Source organism: Megascapheus bottae, chromosome 6 (assembly GCF_031878675.1).
Source record: "Megascapheus bottae isolate mThoBot1 chromosome 6, mThoBot2.hap1, whole genome shotgun sequence".
NCBI lineage: Eukaryota > Metazoa > Chordata > Mammalia > Rodentia > Geomyidae > Megascapheus > Megascapheus bottae.
In genome coordinates, this window is record NC_143514.1 from 61626120 (window position 1) to 61642795 (window position 16676).

General features: G+C 51.0%; 1 protein-coding gene across 1 annotated transcript in view; it reads left to right on the plus strand.

Annotated features, from left to right (window-relative positions):
- Nucleotides 1-16676, plus strand: part of Grik3 (glutamate ionotropic receptor kainate type subunit 3) — a 209028-nt gene that overhangs the window by 150242 nt on the left and 42110 nt on the right. The window contains exons 5-9 of the mRNA XM_090335206.1: nucleotides 1126-1179; nucleotides 6502-6675; nucleotides 7367-7510; nucleotides 12138-12245; nucleotides 15251-15364. Coding sequence (XP_090191332.1) covers nucleotides 1126-1179; nucleotides 6502-6675; nucleotides 7367-7510; nucleotides 12138-12245; nucleotides 15251-15364 — 594 coding nt within the window. The remainder of the gene's footprint in view (nucleotides 1-1125; nucleotides 1180-6501; nucleotides 6676-7366; nucleotides 7511-12137; nucleotides 12246-15250; nucleotides 15365-16676) is intronic.

Consider the following 16676-nt stretch of genomic DNA (forward strand, 5'->3'; position numbering starts at 1 on the left):
TCCCAAGGCCCAGCACCTGGTTGGCACTGGGCCTGAGATGTCCTTCATATCACAGTCAAGGAAACATATGCTGCCCAGAAGTCTTGTAACCACATTCTCCTGGCCAGTGCACCCTGTCTCTTCCCAGCATGCCTGATACAGTGCCAGTGACAGACACAGCTTTGGTTTACAGAGGAGAAGTTACTCTCCTGGGTACCTGCCACTTCTCACTGACTCTGAGAAAGGGGGCTATTACCATGCCCAGGTGACCTGTGAGGAAACTGAGGCTCAAGATGCAAGTAGCAGGCCTGGGTTACCCAGCTAGGAAGTGGAAATTTACTCTCAGGTCTATCAGACTTGAAGCCTTCTAGAATTAAAAAACAGAGCTGCTCTGCTCAGCTAACCACAGAATTAAAAGAGGTTAAGATGAGCCTTCATGGTGTGGCGTGGAGTTGTGAGTCTGCAGGGCTGGCAGAGGCTGCACAGCGAGGTGCCTGTCTCACCCTTGAGCTTACAGTTTCCAGGAGTAGTTGGTCTTGTGGCATAACCTACCCCACTAGCACTTTGTGGGCCCTGCATTGCAAGAAATGCATTGTACAAAATACATTGTAGTCATTGGTATTACAGATTATAGGCTCCCAGTAAAACATATGCAAGCTCATGATGGTCAACAATAATTGTCCCACGGCAGCTCTGGCCTGCTGTGGGGTCTGGGAAGCAAGGAGGTCTCAGTGTTCCAGAAGAGGCTTGGGCTTGAGGTTTCCTGCCTCCTACCAGGCCTCAAAGGCTGAGGGGAGCACCTGCCTCAGCAGCCAGGATAGTCATGGAACTGATCTGTAACAGGCAGGCCCCAAGATGCTGACTGAGAACTGAGACCACTGGACCCACTTTACCAGCAGAACTGGGAATCTTTCCAAAATTCCCTGCACACTGCATCTTAGCCTAGCTCCAGGTGACTTTGCTACATGTTCCTGGGGGAAATCCCTGCGGTCTGCCAGCCAGTCATGGTCACGACACAGAGGTCTCACAAGATACCCTACTCCCAGGGGTCAGCTTCCCTCTCACCCTCTTCCGCCATTCTCACCCTGGGTGAAGGGAGGGACCACTCGTATTTCCTGTGGTTAGCTGACTCTTTGCTTCCTGCAGGCCATGGCTATGGGCATGATGACTGAGTACTATCACTTCATCTTCACCACTCTGGTAATGTACTTCTGGGTCCTGGTGAGAGGGGGGAGGGCTGCCTTGGCTGGGGGCGGGGCATTATGGCCTGGCCTGAGCCAGCCTATTATTGGGCACAGTTGCTATAACTAGAGGATACCCTACCCTTTTGAAGGATGTAGCTATGGCCCCCAGGTAAGGCCACAAAGATGACCTACCCACGTTTAAGTGTCAAGGATACACACGCTAGGGCGGTGTGAAACACCAGTCACTCTGCTTAGTAGCCATGGGAGCACTAAGGCTAAGCCAGCTAGCTGCTGTGCCTCAGTTTCTTCCTCTGCAAAATGGGTTTCCACTTCCCAGTTTGATGTGAAGAGTAACAAGTGGATCAGGCACACTGCTGAGCAAGACAAAGCCATAGAAGTAGCAGCTATTATTATTTGTCTCATCCTCACTTCCCAGCTCCTCTTCCCTGTTCCTGTTGAAGGCCTTTGTATAACATCTGGAAGTGCCTCTTTATATCCTGCATCATCCATGCCGAAGTCAGCCAGCCCCTCACTGTGAGCACGGCCAGCCTACCTGCAGGCTCCAGATGGGTTCTGTCCAAGCTCCGAGAACATTTAGGACCATTTAAGCCCATTAGGATAATTAGTTGTGGCCTGAGATCAGCAGAATAAAGGCATCCCTGTGCCAAAGGGGCTCCATCAATGAGCACGGGAGCCAGATACCCTCTGACCTCCCTGGAGCTCTCGTGGATTTTGCCACTGTCTAGGTTTGGGGTGGTTGATGGGCCTCTGACTATCTTCTTACTGAAAGTCCCTGCAGTTCTGGTTGGCTCTTCCCCACAGCTCTGGTTTATTGGGATCACTAGGCTTCTTAGCCAGTAGCTGGACTGAACTAAATGTGTTCAGGACTGAGGCCTTCCTCTCTGCCTCATCTCTTAGTCTGGCTGTGGCACAGCAGGCTGTGCCTTCACAGCCTGGACAGATAGCCTTGGTGGATAGATAGGAGTTCAGTAAGTGAGTGGGGTTGGGGAAGGAGACAGAGAAGCAGAGACAGAAAGGGGGAGAAAAAGAGACAGCAAAGACAAATGGACGCAGAGCCAGAGACAGAAAGGAAGGAATAGCATAAGCAAGGACCAATGTGGTAGCTTGCTCTGGAGTGTGAGAACAGATTGCTTTCCTCTCCTCCCAGCTTCAACCTGGTGTACAGACATAGCTTGAAGTCAGCCACAGCTGGAGTGATTACCCCACAGATGTGGGCTGACACTGTAGACTAGGAAACATTTACCCTCAACTCTGCCCATTGCACCCTGTTCAGCTCAGAACACTGGCTACAGTGGACCCAGGGCTCAGACCTGGCAGCCACATGGCCAGGAGCTATGTGGGAAGAAAAGGATCTGGGAAGCTGGGGGCAGAGGTCAATCATCTACTCCCAGAATCTACTCTGGGTCTCTGCCCACCCACACTGACTTCTTCCTGCTCTGTTGCACATCAGATTCCTGATAGCATTCCAAGACAAGACCCTGGAGAAGACAGTGCCCCAGTGACCCCAGCACCCCCACAGTAATGCCATTATCTACTAGGGTCAAGGTGAAAGGAGAAAGAATTCTAGCACTCCAGAGCCCTCTTCTATCCCCAGGCAGTGTTGCTCTCTCTTACTTTTCTTCAATCCATCATTCATTTATTAATTTACCCACCAATTCCCTAAAGCTCCAGGCTCTAAACTGGACACTTAGGTGAAAGGGCATACAGAAATGGATCCTATATGAAACTCATATTGGAAAGCTGGAAAGCTCCAATCAAATATGCAGAAACCTCTATCTTCAGTGTTTAGGTAGTGCCTGGCACACACAGCAGGTGCTTATTAATGGATGGATGAATGAATGAAAGATTGCAAAACAAAGTAGAACGTAATCAGCTAAATTATCAACACACCCTCAGGGCAGCAGCCAGTTAAAACCACAGTTTGTGCCAGACTGTCTGAGTAGGATTGAGACTTTTTACTCCCTTAGAAGAGTTACTTAGCCTCTATGGGCCTCACTTTCCTCATCTATAAAATGATGACAATAGCAGCATTATTTATAGGATGTCGGGATGAATATTTAATGCATCGATGTTGATAAGGTGCTCAGAACAACACTTGGCACTGAGCACTGTGTGTAATTAAAGAACTCCTGCTCGTGTTACCTGTGTGCTCACAGTGCCCCATACCAGCTCTCTAAGGGAGCAATGACTCGCTCAGTTTTTCAGAACAGTAGAAACCAAGGCTCAGAGAATTGAGTTGGCAGGCAAGGGAGGGGTGGTGTTTCCCCAACTGGGAGCTGGGCAGCTCCAAAGTATGGTGCTGAAATCTGTCAAGCTGGGAATTTCTGTACAATGCTCCGTGATCCTTGGCCTTCTCTGGCTGGTGGATTCCTCTCAATGCTTGGCCACGTTGTCTAGGCATGGTGATTGATTCTAATGGGGGGCACAGAGCCTTAGCCTTAGAAAGTCTCAGCAGTACCCACACTTCACTGGTTTCTAAACCCTCAGTCTGTATCTTCTGATTCTCCTCTACATCCCTTCAAAGCCAGCAGAGCAGAGTTGGAACTCCCCATTGACTGATGGAGGAACTGGAATCAGGAGATTGTATGGCTTGTCCCAAGTCTCATAGCAGATAAGGGGAGGAGACCTGGACTCCGGACTCCAGGTCTTACCTGTGTCTATTCAGACTGCCTGCCTTTTCTTCCCATGCCTCCCTGAGGGTTAGGAGAATGGGCCCTTTCAGACACACACAGTCCCTGCAACACAAACAAGTTGGATGAGAAATACCGTTGGGTCTCCCAGGTTGTCCCCAGCAGACCCCTAAGGGCTAGCTCATTCAGAGTGTTCCTTTGAGTCCTCTTTCCTGGCCATGTCTGTTTCCAGCCCCACTGACGTGGGACTCTACCTTGTGATCCTTCCTCTTCGTGCCCATTTGTCATTTGTGACTGTATTAGGAAGATCAGTGGCACTTGACATTTACCTCCTTCCCCTTAGGAAACTCACCTCACCAACTCTTTGCCTCTAAAAAATTCTCCCAACTTGCTTCAACCACGCAGAAGACATTTTAATTACCCCAGCTGCCATTATCTGTCCCAGCCAGCTCTGAGCCATTCCCAGATAACCCGGCGTTAATCAGACCCAGCTGAGGCCCTGGTACATGCCATGTGTAGGTAAAAGCCTGGAGGTGAGAAAAGAATTATAATAAATTAATAGATAAGCAATCACAATTAATGCCACTTCCCGGCAATAACAGTTACATCATGGGAAAGATATTTTCATCTGTCATTCCTTAAGGCGATGTTTTCCGAGCTTCAGCTCCTACTCATTCAGACCCATGGGGTGTTAATGAATTAGTCTATTATGTTATGCTGAATGTTTCTAAAAGGTCCCTGGTCGATACTGAATTCAGTGTGTCAACATTTGGCATCAGAAATGCAACTTTTTGCCAAGCAGCCAAGTTGCCCACAGTTGGCTGTGCACAGTACTTAGGGTCTTGGCCCGGGGCAGTTTGGACCAAAAGAAAAAAAAATGGAATTGGATAGAGGCCTCTTCGCTAGTTTCCCATTGTCACTGCCATCATGTCACGGGGGCAGATGGATACTCTGTACCATAAGGCCACCCTTTGCAGCTAAGCCCAGCAGAAGGGTGACAAGGAGAAAGAAACCCCCCAGTCCTGCTACCCCATAGAGAGGCTGACACTCTCAATGGGCCAAATGCTACGTCTAGAGACAGAGGGAGGCTTTCCGAGCACCCAAATGCCTTCCAAGTTAGAGAGGCCACCCTTCACATTCAGTCCCATTGGCCTCTGGTCCTAGAGGGAAGTAAACTGAGTCATGAGGGCCCTGGGCAAGCTGAGACCAATGCAGAGGACCTGCCAAGAACGGTGGGGAGATTTTGGCTTCTCATCCTTGGCCTGAGCAGTTCAGCTCCAGCCCTAAACTTGAACCACCTTCACAGTTGCTTGGAGGAAGATCTCTGATTGGGTTTGGCAGACCCCTTAAGGGTTTAATTCTCTACTTCAGGCAATTTGCCAGGCCACTGACAACTTCCAGCCCCATAGAGAACTCCCACTCTCCACCATCGGAAGAGGAAGATGTTTTAAGCAGCCCAGGAACCTATTGAGTCAGCTCACTAGGTGGCCAGGAATACTCTCGGGCTTACAGACAGACACACCCAGACTCACATAATTTTTAGGAGTGGGGTGAAAGAATAGAGGCCCCTGGATAAAAAGCCAAGACACTGTTAACCCATCCTGTAGTGCACATGTAGAAGAGTAATCAGGAGGCTTCCTGGAGGAGGTAGCACTTTAAGAGCTTCATGTTTCTTGTTATTTTCGATAGGTGGGCAAGGGAAATGTAAAAAAAGACCACTAGGTTAGTTATAAAACAGTTTAGCCCTGAAAAGCAGTAAAACTACAGCCTTGGGACTGATCTCTGTGGGATAAGATTCCCCACATTAACCTTTACCTAGTAGCTAACAGCAAAGTCTAACCTGAGTGCATTCTAGGGAAGTAGCTGCCTCAGTCCCACTGAAAGAACATGCTACATCCCTTTGCTTATTTTTGAGTGCGGGGTAGATCTCTGCATTGTTCCTCTGACCTCCATCTTCCCCTCCTCCATCCCTGCCATCTCTTCCCAGCTTAGGGAGACCTGGCTTTGCCCCCTGCCTCTCCCTTTGGACTCCCTCCCTTTCTAATCCCAGACCCCTGGGCTGGAGCTACGGGAGAGCTGAGCCTGATCTATCCTGGCATTAAGACCCTCTCTTCCTGGACTGTAGGCATGCCCTGACCACAGGTGACAGGCTGATGGTTTTCTATTTCTGGGAGGCAGAGAGAAGTCCAGTGTGGTTGTGTGTTAGGGTCCTTCGTCCCCGGTCCCTCTCGACTAGTAGGAGGGATGGGGAAAATCACGCCCCGACCGGAACGAGCAGCAAGAGGAGGGAGCCCACTGTCCTCCCGCACTCAGCCTTCCTTCCCCAGAGCACGAACAGAGACGCCACGCAGCTTCATCAAGGCAGGAAAATCTCTCTCTCCAATAAAACCCCCCTCCTGACGAAGTCCCTCCAGCTAATACACCCTCACTCTAGGTCCCAGCAGAGGGTGATAAACAAGAACACATCTGTAACCAATCGTAATCAAGTCTTGCTCCCTGCCCCTTGCGCCTTGCCTTGTCTCAGCAGAAGGTTAGACATGGTGTTCCTCGGCCCCCAGCAGTTGTGGGTGATCGTATGACCTCCCACGGGCCTCTGCAGGGAGCTGTGGGTCTTGGGGGGCTCACTGGAGTGGGGCTAGAGCTCACAGCAGCACTACCCCTTGACTTACAGAGCATTCTCTCTCCAGGATCTCTACGCACTAGACCTGGAGCCCTACCGCTACTCAGGGGTGAACCTGACGGGGTTCCGCATCCTCAACGTGGAGAACCCCCAGGTGTCAGCCATCGTGGAGAAGTGGTCCATGGAGCGGCTGCAGGCGGCTCCCCGGGCTGAGTCTGGCCTGTTGGATGGAGTAATGATGGTACAGTGAGCAGCCAAGCAGTAGGACCCCAGGGGCTCTTCTCCTCCCTCTCTCCCTTCTTTCTTCCATCCTCCCTCCCTTTCTTCCTGTTTTCCCCTCTTCTTGCATCCCTCCTTCCATTCCTTTTTCCTTTTCTTCTTCTGGCCTTTCCTCCCTTCATCTTTTCCCTCCTGTTTTATACTCCTTTCCTCCTTCCCTCTCTCCCTCCCGTTTTTCCTTCCTTCTTCCCATTTCTTCCCTCCCCCACCCTCAACTTCCTAAAACTATCAAGAAGCAAATCCCCTATGCCCAAGACCCTGGGTTAGCCGATAAGGATGAAAAGATGAAGCCAACACAGTCTCCATCTCAAGGGTCCTATCTGGTGGGGGTACGGGTACATAAATAGCTAATTACAGAGAATTGGGATAAGGCAGGGGTCCTGTAACCACAGGTGTAAGGGCGATGAAAGTAGAAAAGGAGAGGATATGGGTAGAGCAGGAGGCTGTAGAAGAAGGCCTGTTCTCAGAAAATGATACCTGAGGTGTCTACACACTAGCAGAATCCCCAAGCCTGGCATCTCCAGGGGCAGAGACATGGGGTTATGCAGGGCTTCTGGGCCTTTTCCCTCACTGAGACACCACTAACTTGTAATGGGAGAAGGGGAAACAGAGTAGTGAGCCACTGTCAGACAGCTCCTGGGCCTTCCCTACAGACCGATGCAGCCTTGCTCTATGACGCTGTCCACATCGTGTCTGTGTGCTACCAGCGGGCGCCCCAGATGACCGTGAACTCCCTGCAGTGCCACAGGCACAAGGCCTGGCGCTTTGGCGGCCGCTTCATGAACTTCATCAAGGAGGTGAGTGACCCCAGTGGCTGCCAGTGCTCTGAAGCAACAGAGCTGGATCAAGCCTTAGATGTGAGGTCGGCACTGTGGGAGTCAGGCAGACAGACAGACAGACATGCATGCACTTGAGCTCTGGGCCTCCCTTTCTTTAGATGACATGGGTTTGATGGGACTCGAGTCTTTGGCATGTGGCACACACACTCATTGGTGGTCAGCATGGTGTCAGCTATGGCATGGGGCTTAAAGTACAGCAAATAGAGGTCTCTGCTGGCTTCTGGGGATACCTGGAACAAGCTAGAGAACTTTCCTAAGCCTCGGGTACCTTATCTGCAAAATGAGGGTGTAGGCTGTGGGTGCCCACTTCATGCAGAACTCTTAAGATGAATTAAGGTGCCATAAAGAAAATGCAACAAGGTGACTCAATGTTATAATTCATCCCACAAACTCAAATTCTCCCATCTGCCAGCTTCCCAGCAAGGTCCTTACTAGACTCCTCCTCTCCTGGAAACTGGGAAGTTCCACTATGTACGGAGCTAATTTCAGAGGGAGTAGGGAGATTGAGGCCTAGCTTACTGCTAGGGAAATATCTACAGAAGAAACACTCCCTCTCTGTCTCTGTGTCTCTGTCTCTGTCTCTCTCTCTCTCTCTCTCTCTCTCTCTCTCTCTCTCTCTCTCTCTCTCTCTCTCTCTCTCTCTCAAGTAGTTATACAAAAGAGTTGCCTTGTAGCAAGCCAGCAGCATTTGCAGTTTCTAAGGATTCCCTCTCTCTCGTCCATTTGGTAACCTTTGGACAACAGGGCTCATTGTTCCCGTTATGCAGGTGAGGGAAACAGAGGCCTGGGCTTGTATACCATATCCAGAGCAACTGGAGGTATGACTTGTGGTGAGATGACTAACTCTCAAATCCTCAACTTAATGTGATGAGACTGCCCACTTCTAAGAGTTGTTGTGAAGACAAAGTAAAAAGCTACATACAGATCCCAGACACAGGGTCTGGTCAGGGTCAAATACAGTAAATGCAGGTGTGAGGTGGAGAGGGCAAAAGCTGTAGAGGATAAGATCTAGACAGAGGGGCCGCAGGGAGCACCCCATCCAGGGCAGCAGCAGGGAGGTTAGGGAAGTTTCCAGGAAGGCTCTCAGTAAATGCATCCCTGTGACAGCATGGGAGCCATAAGGCAGCAGGCTGCCTCTGGGTTTCTCTCATTTATTCAGCCGCTGCTGGGTGTCAGGGACTGAGCTGTGCCACCTCCTCCCCACTCCCACTCCCTTGTGTGATGAGACAAAAGTCCTGCATATAGAACTCATGGCTCGGGAGAGAGGAAGATGGCCTCCATGGAGTCTGCCCGTTGTGGTTATAAACCCCAGGCACCAAGGAAGGTGCCTGCGGGAGGCAAATGCTTCCCATTCAGGGCAGGTGGTTTTCCAAGTTCATGGTTATTGCCTTGGGCTAAAGCAGACAACAGCTCCTCCCGCATACTAGAGCAGTGTAGAAGAATATGGATCTAATGCAGTCCTTTGCATTGCGTCTCTCCCTTTCCTCAGCTGTGTGGCTGTAGACAAGTCACCTGAGGTCTCTGATGTGAATTTCCTTACCTGACAGATGCCACCTCCTTGTCTCTAGGAGGGAGATGTTCAGGCTTAACTCTTAATTTGCTCTCCTGGGACTTCTAGCACCATGTGATGTTTTGGTATAGGATCTCCACAACTCCCTTCTCACTCAGCCCGTCACGGCTTCCCAGGAAGGCCGGTGTCCAGAGGACAGTCTTACAACCATCGCTTGATCTTGGGGAACAGTGAGACCCAGCTTCTCTACTGTGCCTCAGTATTCCCCATCTACAGCAAGGACCGTAGCACACCTCTGGCAGGACTGTGTGAGGAGCGGGGGCCATGGAGTTGGGATACATGACAACAGTGGTTGGCATGGCCGGCGCTAAACAACATGGTGGCTCTTCCTGCTGTTTGTATCATTGGCTCCACTAACATTGACTTCCTGTTTGGGGGTGGCTTTCAACAGAGGGTTTTCTGGCCACATTGTTCAAGCACCATCTGCCCCTCACCCCTGGAAGTTCAAGAGGGTCAACCATGAATCCCCGAGGGAAGCAGATTTGCTGCTGTCCATCATAGTAAAGGGAGCCCCATTACTCCCTCACCCCAGCTGACAAGTGTAGATTGAGGCCGGGACCCCTGGCCACTCATATCCTTAAAGGACTCCTTTCAGAAATATTCATCAGTCCCCTTGTTAGGGGTGGAGGGAGTTGAGCCACAGAGCAGCCACATGGCTTAGCTGCAGTCCACAAGCTGGCCAAGACCAGAACCCAGGCACCCCAAGGAGCCCAGCACAAGACTCCCCTCCCAAGCCCTTGGTCCATTTTCAAGTTGCCCATCTCCATCTGACTGCGTGACAGTAAATCATTTTAAAGACTTGGCATTTCCGAGAGGAGCTGGAAAATACCAGGCCGGAGTTCAGAGCGTGTGAAGCATCTTTCATTTAGCAAGTCCTGAGCTGTGGCTGGAGGGGGCGGGCAGGCTCAGAAATGTCACGGGGAGGAGCTGCAGTGCCTGCCTGCCCTGCCCCTGCCCACCCGCCCACAGACAGGCAGCACCTGCTGGCATTTCATTCCTCTGTAGCTGACAGGGAAGAAGCCCTCCTCTGGAGGAGCAAGCACAGGTTCCAAGGCACCTGCTGTGATTTCCCTAGGACCAGCAGATAGCCTAAGGGTGTGGGGGGCAGGGCTGCAGAGGAGAGAGAGAGAAGGCAGAAGGACTGGGGAACTGGCTTGAGGGAAGCTGAGGCTCCCTGTGAAGTCCTAAACTGAGGTGGTCACCTTCTCTGATGCATCATGTAATCTCTGTGCCTCACTTCTGGGGATCCCTATGGGCTTTCCTGGATGTACCTTGGGTCCGGAGAACACCCCTCCCCCCTCCCAAGCCATCCAGCTGTGCCGCTTTTGAGAACTGCATCCTCTAGTCCCACTTGGAGACTCAGTTGTAATCATGTGGGTAAAAGAGGGTTGGAAGGGAACCAAAGAGGAGGCCCACCCGGCAGAAGCACAGTGGGGACTCAGGGAGTTCCTGCAGAGGAGGATAGGATCTCAGCCCTCTGAGATCTATCTGCTCACCCCTCCCAGAGCTCCCTGGATAGAAGCCACAATCCTCTCAATCCACAACTTAGTGGTGATCACACATGCGGGCATTATCCACCTCTCTGCTAGCTGGTGGAGTGGGTAACTTGTTTCTTCCTGTCATCTAGACCACTGAGTTGACGTGTACAAAATCCAAGGCCTAGCCTCTTTTGTTTTACAGGCCCCCAGACGCCTCCAGAGGTTGGCTTTGTGGCCTGTGTTGAGTGCCCATTTGTCCATCCCATTACAATAGGGTTTCAGAGCTGCCAGAGTGCCTGGAGACTGCCTGGGGGCTTTCGTTGGGAATCCATAGATGAGCCTCAGAGACTTGGAGACTGGAGAATTTGTGAGTGAGTGCTCAGGGGCAGGGTCACAGTCTGACCCCAGTGCCAGCAGAAACCCAGGGTTGAAAACCTAGCATCCAGCTAGCTTTCCAACATTCAGACCTTCAGCTGTCCCTGACCTCTTCTTTGGATGCCTCTCTCCCTCCCTGCTACCACTGGCTCAGCTCTGTATGGCCCTACCTGTCTCTCTCCTTTTGCTTTCAAGCCTACCTTTAAGGCGCAGGATTCCAGGTCATAGGGGATTTGTTTTCTCAGACTCAGTCTAGGTGTAGAACTGCTATCTTAAGTCTCTAGAGGACAAAGAGAATTGAACTGGGCCCAGTCTGAAGGTTAGGGCTCTGACATTGGAGCGGTAGCTTGGCTCTGGCTCTTGTGCCTGTGTGAATTTGAATGGCTCCTAGCTTCCTCTCCTTGTAGCTTCCACCATTGTAAAATGGGAATCACATTCATCACCTAGCTGGCTCTCCAGGACTTCTGGGAGGTCACATGATAAGAACAGTGTGATCAGGCTTAAGGAGTTAAAGCTCTAGACCACAGGAAAGGCACACTCTAGAAGATAGTTGGTGTAGCTATCTAGTCATGTGGGCACCTGTGTGGTCACAGCATGGCTAAGATGGGAACTGCTATTGGTTCCATTTTAGAGGTAAGGAAGCTGAATCTAGCATTCTGATACCAGCGTTCTTACCCATGGCATACATGGAGCTAGAACTAAGGGGCAGGGGTAAGAGGATCTTCTCCTCTTCTACCTCTCTGAGGTCTGCTCCAAGAACCTGGATTTATATCCAGTCACCTGGGCCCTTAGATTTTTCTACCTCTCAGCGTGTCTCACCTGCCCCAGCTCTGCCCATCTGCCTCCCTACCTCCTTCGGGGATTTGACCCAGCCCCCTGCTTTCCCATGGCTTCAAGGCAGGGGCTCATTTGAGTGCATCCAAGATCGATGTTGTACACGAGAAGGTGCAAATGTAAGGCTAGCTAAAGAGCATAATAGAATTTATGGAAATCGCTGGCTCGCACCGCAGCCCGAGCAATGATGGAGGTGATTATTAATTAATCATGGTCGTGGGGGAACAGTATCAGTGCAAGGAGTAATTAAAATGAAGCATTGTACAGTTGTACCGAATGATGATTTATGAGCCTGAGGAATTGCTGCTCTGCCCTCTCCCCTTCACAGGCTCAATGGGAAGGATTAACTGGACGGATTGTTTTCAACAAAACCAGTGGTTTGCGGACAGATTTTGATCTGGACATCATCAGTTTGAAGGAGGATGGCCTGGAGAAGGTGTGTGAACTTGCAGAAGACCGGCAGAGAGGACAGGGTGTCATAACCCCCTTCCCTCCAGCAGACCCTAGATAGAGACCTGGGGCCCAAGGGCTGGACCAGTAAAGTCACCCCCTTGAGGTTCAATATGGCCCTTTAGGGATCAATGGGCAGAGCGAGAGGCCCTGAGGCCCCGAAGAGTACTCATCACAGTGGTCTGCCTACAGCAGATACCCAGAGAGCCAGGCTTATTAGAGATGCCTCACCCAGAAAACATAATAAAAGGCTCAGGGGTGCTTACACTGTCTGGAAGTCTCAGATGGGCTGGCTTGGGGCAGAGGGGCAGCTATGTCCTTGGGTAAGAGAGATGCTCTAATCCCTAGGGGGTCTGTTGCCTAGGGAATCACAAGCTCTTTGTCACTGGATGCAATTAAGCAAAGATGGGACAATTGCTTGTCCATTTCCTACTGGGAGATGGGAGGAGATTCTCACCCTCAGAGAAAAGTTGAACCACGATTCTAAGCTTCTCGCCCCGCCTTCTAAGGCTTTGATTCCAGAGGAAAGCAAAGCTACCAGGAGCCGAGGGCTTCCTTCTGATACACACAGAAATGTGTTACTGGGTTACAGGAGCCTATTTAGGCTCCTGGGAACCTTCAACAGATGCTGTTAAAGTCGCACTGCTGTACGAAGAAGAAAGATTTAACGTGAGCCCCCATTTCTCCACATCCCTTGGGATCTGGATGGGTCAGGGGCTCAGGTGCACCCTTTCCTTACCCAGCAGTTGGTCTCTGGGAGCCTCCTGGGCACCTCTATGGCCCTGAGGTATGGTATGTGTAAGACATAGCAGAGGCCAGGAGGTGGCAAAGGCCCTTCAGACCCTGCTGAGCATCAAGGTCTGTTCCTTTCCTCTTCCCCCTTCATACCCTGGCTCTAATGCCTCATCCTGGCTCCCACACAGCTTGGGGGAAGCAGGGGCAGATCCCAAACTAATCTGCTCCCAAACTTCCCATGGTCCCCTAGTGCCAAGCCTTACTAAACTCTAACCCCACACTTGGACCTTTGAGAAGCAACCTAGTGGCCACTGTTCACTGAAGCTCTGCGTGGGCTTGTGGCACTCTTACCCTCCTGTTTCTCCAGACTGTGGACTGGATGGGAGCTCTGCCTCTCGGGCATGGATCTGGCTCAGCTTGACTCACAGTCCTGGCCCCAGCATACCTGTGGCCATGGGTTTTCCAACTCAGAGGGGCCTCTGTGTGGGGGAGGGATGGTCAAGAAATCCTCACCATCCCTCCTTAACTCTTTCATGCCGTATCACGTCAGTCCCCAAGGGATGAGAATGTGACTCCTACCCTCAAGACCATCAGGGACAATTAGTCTAGCCCTATGCCAACTCACTGAGTTTTCATCAATCAACCTCCAGGTTCCACTTAGACTCTTGAAGTGGTAGAGAACAGACTGCCTTCTCAGCACAGCAGTAGATAAAATTTTCTCTCAATTAGCTGTCATTTCTGCTCACTCAGCTACCCATTTCTGGAGATAGCCAAAAGTCTGGGGATGGCAGTTAGATGGCATACATGATACCACATTCTATTCCTGCATGTTTAGCAGGCATCAATAATTGATCACTCACCCGAGCACTCTTTCCTTCCGAGGCCACGCATAGCACCCTTCTAACAGCCCTCTTTGTGGCTTGTACAAATTAACTATTGTGAATATTCAAGAAAATCTATTAACCTGCAGGGTACTCACCAGAGGCTTCTGGTTGCAGTCACCCTGTAATTAAGAGCAATGAGCTTCCTTAGTCCTGATCTTTCTTCTCCATAGCATCTGGTGTGATTCAGGACAAGTTGGAACTTCATATGGCTTGCCAGAGTAGGGGATCATGCACCATCAGGCAGATGTTTGCTGAGTACTCTCTGTACCCAGCTCTCTGCTTGGCACTTGAGCACTGAGCTTGCCCAATTTCAGGAAAGAACTTGTTTAGTAGTGTGCCAGTCTCCTGTTCTTGTGGTCCTGGTGGTCTACATAGGCAGTGACTGGCCCTGAGAGTATGCTGAGACCCAACACAGCCACACTGCCTCTCCCATCACCACTTCTGTTTGCTAAGCTGGGTCATAGTTGATTCAGCCAGCTCCAGCCCGTGGCTTTGGGAGGATTAAGGCGGAATTACCCAAGCATAATTATATATCTCTCTGCTATCTGCTTTGCACAGCCCTCTGAATGGGATGTTTGCATTCAGCCTCTTCTGTTTAATTGATTTAAGTTCCCTTAGTATCCCCCAACTGAGCCAAGGGCAGAGTAGGCATGCTGGATCCTTCCCTGAGAGAGTGAGGCCAAGCTGGGGTACAACGCTGTAGAGCTGGTCAGAAAGGACTTTCAAGAGGCCTTAGGTTTTAGGATGATTTACAAATTGACCTTTTCTTTCCTCCTTTCAGCCTCAGACCCAATATTAAAAAGGACAAGAGTGGAGGGGGGTGGCCATCATTGCCACAGTATTTGTCATCTTTGGAAGTAAAAGCACAAAGCAAATTGCCTGCAAACCCCCAGCAGCATTCAAGGCCCCAAGTGACATTCTCCCTCCAGATGCTGCCAAAGCAGTTTCAATAGCCAGCCTCCAGCCCCACCTGCCTTCATGCCCAGGCTGGCTCCTCTTTTGTTGAGTCCTCACACAGAGGTGTCAGACTATCCTGGGCATTTGCCACTGGAGCCAAACCCAAAACGTGAGCATCTTCCTACACGGGGTCCCCAGGCAGGACCTGGCACTGGATCAGGATTTCTGCTCTACTCCCTTCAGCCTCTACTTGGGATCCTCTTTGTTCCCCCAGTGGCTTTCCCTGGATTCCCTGAAGCTGCTCAGAAGTCCAGGTTGCCAGCCAAGGGAGAGCCAGAAGGGAAACAGAAGGTTATCAGAACGTTTCGTTCAAAACATGGAGGCAGTGGCAGTGATGGCCCTGGTCTTGCTGGTGTGAGAAAGGAAGAGTAGACTGAGGACTCAGTGCCTGTCTTCTATCTGTCTGTTCCTCCAGGTTGGGGTGTGGAGCCCTGCCGATGGGCTCAACATCACCGAGGTGGCCAAAGGCCGAGGCCCTAACGTGACCGACTCTCTGACAAACAGGTCGCTCATCGTCACCACAGTGCTGGTAAGAGCCCAGAGGCCTCACAGGAAGGACTGTGTGTGCTCTGGGGTGGGTTGGGGAGCAAAACTATCCCATCTTCCCATCCTGGAAGCCTCTTAAGAAGCTGCTGCATGGCCAGGAGACAGCAGCAAAGAGATGTGAGAGGTGGAAACTTCTAAAGTGACTCAGAAGGCTATTAGAAGGCAGCTAGGATTCAACACCTTTGAGAATGTCATAGGGGGAGACCTGTGCTCCCCAAGGCCCTGATGTTGGAGTATGACTACATGGAGATCAAAGGAGAAAAGGAGCTTACCTACATGCCTACCACAGTGGAACCAGAGGCTCTTCTCCTACCTCCATTCCCAGGGCAAAGTCCTTTCCCCAAATCCCTCTGGCTGTGGCCACACTAGCGGAGCCTACCTGCTCGCACATGCCACTCCATAGGGTCCTGCCCCAAGAGCTGGCAGTTACCAATCTTGCCTAGAGTCACATTCTCTCTCTGTGCCTTTCTATCTCTTCTCATCCCCTTCCTCCTTCAGAAGGAGGACTGAAAGGGTCTCCTTCTCTTGATCCATTTCAGCTCACAAAGTGGCTTGTGGTGTCTCCCAGGCTCTCTGCACCTTGCAGCTCAGGAGTGGGTAGGAGTATAGACTGAGCCATGTCTCCCTCTTACCAACAAGTTCCTCATGTGCCAGTACCTCCCAGAGGGCTTAGTCATCTTGTCAGAGTTGCAGACTCCAGGGACCCAGGTGGAGGAAAGAAAGCCCATTGCCTGGCAGAACCTGACTCAAGATCCCTGAGAACAGTTCTGGCCCTCATCAACTTCTTTTCAGAATATAGCAAATATTTGCAGGGCCTAAACACTGATTTGTTCCTCCACACAGAAGAAAGCTCAGTCTGTTTAGGATTAAGGAAGGCTGCCCTGGGCACCCCGCCTGGGAAGAGGCTGAGCACCCAGGAATGAGTACCTCCTATAGTTGTGCAGACAACGGTGGCTCCTGCCCACTTCCCCAGTAGAGGAAGCCTGGCCAGACTCTCCTGGATATCCTGTGTCCTCTAGTATGATTCATAATGTATGTGGTTTGTGGCTGGGTGATAGACACCACAGAACAGTTAAGGATGTAACTGGAAAAAATCCATTCTTCTAAGAGTCCTAAGGAGTGGCCAACACTGAGGTCCCAGAGTTGTGATTACTGAGAAAGCCCCATTTAAAGGGACAGATTGAATGGTGGTGTAGTCAGGGAGACACCAGACCCCCACTTTAGGGAAAGACTCCAACTGGTGGTACCTTCCCCACAGCCACATGACCCACCAGATTTTGTGATCTACCTTGTTG